At 59.6% G+C, this 6,830-nt stretch overlaps 1 protein-coding gene across 1 annotated transcript; it reads right to left on the reverse strand.

The window, feature by feature from the left end:
* Positions 1-2,594: 2,594 nt before the first annotated feature.
* On the reverse strand, positions 2,595-4,040 carry IER5 (immediate early response 5). The gene has a single exon (XM_064426368.1). The coding sequence runs from the start codon at positions 3,921-3,923 to the stop codon at positions 3,204-3,206; it is 720 nt and encodes a 239-aa protein (XP_064282438.1). The 5' UTR covers positions 3,924-4,040; the 3' UTR covers positions 2,595-3,203.
* Between the last annotated feature and the right edge of the window lie 2,790 nt (positions 4,041-6,830).

The following is a 6,830-nucleotide window of genomic DNA, read 5'->3' on the forward strand; positions in this document are numbered from 1 at the left end:
GAAAGGCTGCTGCTGCCTGCCCTCCTTCCCAAGCACCACCCCGGCAGCCCAGCTGCCACGCTCCCTCTGCCAGCATCTATCCCAGCCTCCGGCTGTGCTGGAGGATTTTCCCAGCACTTCTCCTCTCCCACGGGAGCTGACCCGGGCTGGGGGAAGGGCAGCAGCCGAGGCCAGCGCTTCCAGCAGCTCGTTGCTATTCTAGGAAGGGTAGGATCCTGCCATCTTCCCATTAAGTCATCTCCTCCTCGACCCGGTGAGGCAGTTTCCATAGGAGTCACCCTCTGTCCCCAGTGATGGAAGTTTTTTATTTTTATCTGGCTTATTTATGCGCTTCTCTTCCCTCTTTCATCATTGGCCTGGGCAGTGAGTTTGGGTCATTAGCCTCGGCTTGAGCTCATTGCTTGTCCTTGCTCAGCTGTCCCCTCTGTCAGACTCATTCCTGGCTCTGTGAGCAGACGAAAAGTCCAGGGGTAGAAGCAGCACAACAGAACAGAGATGAACAAAGGAAAATAAACCCAGCTTAGGAAAAAATTATTATAGGAATTGGGGGAAAAAAAAAAAAGGCACTGAGTGAGTAAAAAATAAAATAAAACAGAAAAATCAATTCCAAAAGCAACACAGTGCCATTATTAGGGGTCTTTTCGATGTGAGGCTGGTTTGGCACAGAGCTCACCAGCAGCTATCGCATCTCTGTTGTTATTTTTTCTGTCCCCCTCAGCCACAGCAGCCAGAGGCTCCCTGGGGACACGCACGTCGCAGGGAGCAGACCCCACAGGTAAAAACCCAGCCACGGATCAAACGAGGCGTGTGGCAGCACAGCAGATGGAGCTGGGCCGGGTCTTTCGGGGACACGGCTCCACGGCCATGAGCTGGGAGGGGAGAACTCCACGGGAGGTCACACCAGCCCGAGGGAGCTGCGTGGGCATCCGTGGGCAGTGTCTGCCCTGCTGGCAGAGGCCAGCAGCAATTGAGGTGTTGCACAACTCTCCCCTGGAAGACAGAGTAGATCCGAGCGCTGCTGGGTGCTCTGTGCCAGGGGAGGTTGGGTCTTGTCTGTCTGAGGACACCAGGGCCACACCAACCAGCAGGACCAGGTGATCTTCCAGGGGCTGGATGCTAGAAAACTTTTGGAAATGCCAAGATCAGGAGTGCCCCCATCCTATTTTCGGGATTTGGAAGGTGGGCAAAATAATTCACTTCTGTGGAGATGCTGCTGGTGGACAAGGAGCAGGACTGGAACCTTGGTAAGGAACCAAGGAGCAGGAGGCTGTTTCCATCCTCTGACCTTAAGAGCAGGAGAGCTGGGGGAGATATCTGTGCAGCTATCCTCCTTTCTCCTGTTATTCTTTCACTAGAGATCCTCCTCGCCTCCCTTGAGACAGGAGTGAGTGTGGGGTTCTCCTGGAAAGCACATGTAGGAGGGAAGCAGGGATAGCGCCTTCCCATCACCTCCCAGAGGTCAGTGAGTGAAAAGAAATGTCTCATCACACCCCATTTCCTTGTGTCAGCTACCAGACTGAAATTGTGTCACCATTAGGTGCAATTACCTAGAAAATTCAGATGGCAGGACTTTTGCTTTTACCTAAGAATGAGGAGCTATTAAATTGTACACCAAGTAGCAGGGCTGCCTCAGAGCCACCCCAGACCAGGCAGTTTCTCCCAATCTCTCCCATCCCCCCAGCCCAACACCTCCAGTTTCTCACAGGCCCAAGGTGTTAAAACCCCCACGTTGGTAACTTCTCATGCCCCCACCACAAAACAGGCTCCCAAGGTTCAGCAAGATATCCCAGGCTGCATTTCACAGCACACAAACATCTTCAACTTGCCAGAGACGCAATCCCCAGTTGAAAAGTTCATTAATTAGGAGCAGAGAAGCCTCTAGTGAATCTTCCAGCAAGAAGCAAAGTAAGAAAAAAAATTCCCCCACAATTCAGTCTAATTACAACGCCTTCGGGCACTCCACTCACTGTGAAGCCGAGGCCAAACTTTTCTCCCCACCCCTAACAGCAGGAACTTTAACCCAGTTATAGTTTTACTGATAATGAAAGAGAAGGGAAAAAAACCCTCCTGATATTTATCGTTTGAACTGTTCTGCAAGTAACAGCAAAGCAGAGGCACAGAATCACTTCTTGCAGAGCAGCAGCTGTGTTCTACTGGGTAAAACCCATTCGCAGTCCAGATCTGTGAGCAGGCACTGCTGGAGGCCAGTGCTCAGCCCAGCTGTGCCACAGGCCGGGTCAGGCTGCACCCAGCTGCTCCTCAGGGATTTAGCAACCGCTTTCCACCCACAGCCAGGGACTCTGCACATTAGGTACTTTCAGAGAAAGACCTCAAATGCCACGGCAGCTCCGGCGCCGAGAAGAGGCTGCAGCCAGAAGAGCAGTGGGAGCACCTGGAAGATCCCGGGAAGGACTCCAGGCACCCTGACATAAGTTCCCTTTCTTCCCCGGCTCCCAGAAGAGCTGGACTCCAACCCACCCCAAGCCTCTGGCGAAGCTGGGTGGATCCAGCCGCAGACATGCAGAACCACACCCCGGCTGCTGCCTGCCCTCCTCCCCCTCGAGCCAGCGGGGTACAAACAGGAACTAGGCTCATACAGTTGAAAATATTTAATACGTGTTGTACACGTAGAAATTACATTTTATACAAAACATGATACATCACTGAAGGAGAACACTGTACAAAATTCCCTACGGGAGCCCCAAGCCTTTATACAACAAAGACCGGGAGTTACCAAGCCTAACAAACAGGCTCAAGGACTTTCCGTCAGAGCGTCTGTAAACTTCGTTCCTCTCAATAAACACTTTTAAAAAGCACCATGTAATAGTCCTGACCTAAACCTTTCCAAAATAGACACTTTATTTAATAAACTTAATACTTTCCAAGCTTAAAATATCACCCGCCGGGGGCGCCCCCGGGGTCGGCGGCAGCCGAGGAGCCTCCCCCGGGCGCCGGGGAGGGCGGCGGCTCTGCCGGGAAGGGGAATTCCGGGAGGGCAGGGCCGGGGGCGCTCCCAGGGCGGGCGCCGGCAGCCGGGACCGGCCGGGGAACGGGGAAGCGCTGCCGCCGCTGCCCCGCGCTCCCTCCCGCGCGGCGGCCAAGGGCGCCGGGTCTGGCCGGCGCCGGAGCCCCGCGGCGCTCGGTGGGTGTCACCTCCGGGCCCCCCGGCCCGCGGCGGGCAGCCAGTCTCTGCGGCCGGGGCATCAGAAGGCCACGATGGCCGTGCTCCAGGGGTTCAGGGTCCGCAGCACCGGCTCGTCGCAGCAGATCTGTCCCGGCTCGGCCGCCGCCTCGGCGGGCGCCGTGCCCGCCGCCGCCTCGCCGCCGTCCAGAGGCGGTCGCCGCCGGCCCTTGGGCTCCTTGCTGAGCAGTCCCGAGAAGCTGGAGCCGAAGATGCTGATGAGGCTGGCCACGTTGCCCGTCTCCATGTCCTCCTGCTCGCCGGGCGGCGAGGGCGGCGGTGGCGGCGGCAGCGGCGGCGGCTCCTCTTCCTCGCGGCGGGGCTTCTTCACCGGGGAGCCCGCCTGGCCGCGCTCGCCGGCGCTCCGCTTGCGGGGGCAGTGCGGCGGCGGGGGGGCCCCGGCGCAGCCCCCGCGGTTCTCGCCGCAGCAACAGCGCCGCGGCCGGGGGCCCTGGCAGTCCCTCCCCGCCTCGTCCTGCGGGGGCGGCGGCGGCAGCGGCGGCTCCTCGGCGGCCCAGGCGGCGGTGCGGGGCGGCGGCTCCTCCTCGGGGGGCCCGGCGGCGGCGGGGGGCGGCTCGGGCGGGCAGCCCGGCTCGCTCAGGTAGACCTGCCGGGCGCTGCGCAGCACCAGCGACACCAGGAGGTTCTTGTGCAGCTTCAGGCCGCCGCGCTGGCCCCGCGCGCTGTAGATCTTGCCCAGCGAGATGCTGACGATGCGATGAGCCTCCAGCTTGAACTCCATGGGGAAAGCAGGCGGGCGAAGGGGGGGTGGTGGTAAAAAATTTAAAAAAAAAAAATTAAAACTCCGGGCCGAGCGGGGATCCGCGCCTCACGCCAGCTCCGCACGCCGCCCCTTCGCGCCGCAGACTGAGCGAGCCCACGCGCCCGCCCGCCTTTTATACCGCCTCCGCCTCGGCCAATCAGGGCGCGCCGCCGGCCGCTCCAACCGCCGGCTGGCCCCCGCGCGCGCGCCGCGGCCAATGGCGGCGCAGGGCAGCGCGTTCGAAAGCTCGCCCCGCGGAGAGGGCTCTTAAAGCGGCAACGCCAGCGCGCCGCGCGCGGTGGGGCCCACCGCGGCGCCCCCGGCTCGCTGCACCCCAGGCGGGCAGCGCGGGGAATTCGGGCCTTGGAAAGCGATGGAAACGCTCCTCGGGGAGAAAAAAACCAAACAAACCCAACAAAACAAATCAAACCCAGCGCAGGCTCCGTTTGGTCAGGTTTCCTGCAATTTCAGCCCCTTGTCTGGGGTCTTAGAGAAGGAGCTGGTGGTGCTGATGGCTGGAGGGCGAAGCGTGTCTGTGAGGATTTCAGGGAAAATCTGCCCTGATGTGGAGCAGAAAGCCGTGCTTGCCCAGCTGCCAGGCAGAGTTCTGCTCCAGGGGTCTGGCAGTGGAGCTCTCAGAAAGCCCAGGGCAGAGAGAAGATCCACGAGAGGGCTGGGAAGGGCCACGGGAGGACAAATAGGGCATCTCCAAGGGGATGGGCACCACGGCAAACTGGAGCACCTTGGCTGGCAGCTGGAACATCACTGGGCTGTAGCTGTGAAAGCTGGTGGCAGGATCGGCAGGGTGGCTGGGGGACACAGCGGGTGACACTGTCACCCCCAGACACAGCTCCAGGCACCAGGAAAGCCTCCAATAAAGTTTCAGAGCTTGGAGTGCAGACCCTCCTCCTTCCACCAAGGGCTAACCACCATTTGCAAGCAAGAAAAAGAAGTGAAAGGGTCGAAAATTAAGGAAGTTCAACGTGGTGCCCCAGAGTATGTTTCCACTCCCAGCTGACACATGACAGCTTGCTTCCATCCCTTTTTTCCCAGGGGATGAACCCACAGACTCCCCCAAAAGAAAGCCACAGGCTGTCATGACATTTTGGTGGCCTGTAATCCTGTCCTGGCTTTCTAGAAGGACAAAAGGGTGGCTGGTCTCAGAGGTAACAAAAAAAAGGGTGAAGATGAGGCCACACCAACGCATAGTTGACATAGCAAGAGCCTTCTCCAAAAAAAAAAGAAAAACAACCAACAAACCCAGGCTCAGGACAAATGTATGTTTTCCTCCTGGTCCGACACAGATGGAAAACCTCAAAATGCCACTCTCTGGGTGTCAGACACAGCAGCGTGTCAGCCTGGGTGGTGACATCTCAAGATGCCAGCCCTCCTCCACCAAACCTCCGCGCTCCGTCCGGGGCACGCTCAGCCCCACGGCCAGAACAGCCGGGCCAGCTCCCCCCACAGACAAAAAGCGCCGGAGGCAGGAGGTGCCAGGCGAGCCCCCAGCAGGGAGAGCCTGTCCTGGCCCCGGGAGCGGGGCTGTCCCCTCCACACCCGGCGTGGGAGGCCGCAGGGACGCCGGCTCCGGCGGTGGGAACCGGGGCTCTCCCGACCTGCCAAACCTGCTCCCCGCACCCCAGGGGCCAGCAACACCCTGTCCTGAGCCCTCAGGTCAGCCCAGCCAGCCAGGGCGGGTCTGGGCTTGCGTGCCTGGGACTGCAGTCACGGCTCTTCACCCACATCTGCCCACCACCAGTGTCCCATTGGTGATGCATCGCCGGCTCCGGGATTGCTGTTTGTCAGATCTGGGTGCTTGCATCTTCAGCAGAGGGTCAGAAAGTCGGATTTATACACCCCAGCTGGGCATATCCCAACTCAGGGACAGAAAGCAGCAGTGCAAAGTCACCACACCAGCTGGGAAAAGCCCAGGGCAGGTGGAGGAGGCAGAGCGTGGGAGCTCTGTGGGGTGAAGATGCCTGGATGCGAGCAGACTGACCTGTTCTGCTGCTCACCACCTCACCCTGATGGCACGAGGTGCAGGCACTGCCTTTTGGCCTGGGAACAGGCGGCTCAGCAGCCCCTCCCGGCCCTGGGCAGGGATGAGCAGGACGGGGATGGGGACTGAGTGAGCCCTCATCCCCCTCAGTGCTCACACAGAGCAGCAGCAGGGAGGAGCAGGGGGGCAGAGCTGGTACCCAGCAGCACGAGTGTCACCCACCAACACCATTCCTGGTGTCAGGCTCAACCATCAGCACGTTTGTTGTTCCTGGGCCACCAAAGCCCTGCCTGGACACCTGCCTGCTCTCTTTGCAGAGATGGAGTGATGGTTTTCCCTTTTCCACAGCAACATCTCATCTCAGAATCATGGTCCAGGACGTCTGCCAAAGCAAAGGTGCATGCACACTATATTTATTATTATCTGAAGTGGGCTGCTTCACAGACACATTTAATTCTCATCCCTGGGAATGACCTAAAGGCTGGCTTTATTTGTGTGTTGTCAAAGCCATCTCTTTCATTTGTTTCCTAGCAGGCACTACCTTGGATGGCAATCATCCTGGGGGGGGATGCAGGGAGGAGGCGGGCGGGGGTCTCCGAGCAGCAGCAGAGGCAGAGGCAGAGGCAGAGGCAGAGGCAGAGGCAGAGGCAGCCGGTTGAAGGCAGGCAGTATTTTGGTGGCAGCCCAGCCGCTCCCTCCCAGGCTGATGTCATGCTTTAGTAACTTTGAGGCAGAGTCACATGGCAGCTTCTGAGGTCAGCGCCCGGGGTGGCTTTGTCTGCCTTCCTTGTGCCTGCCCCGAGGCTCCTCCGTGCCTGCACGGCCACCTCCGGCCACCCCCGGCTCGGCATCCCGGCGTGCCACAGCTGGGCACAGCTGGATCCGCC

Source organism: Passer domesticus, chromosome 7 (genome assembly GCF_036417665.1).
Source record: "Passer domesticus isolate bPasDom1 chromosome 7, bPasDom1.hap1, whole genome shotgun sequence".
NCBI classification, from domain to species: Eukaryota; Metazoa; Chordata; class Aves; order Passeriformes; family Passeridae; genus Passer; species Passer domesticus.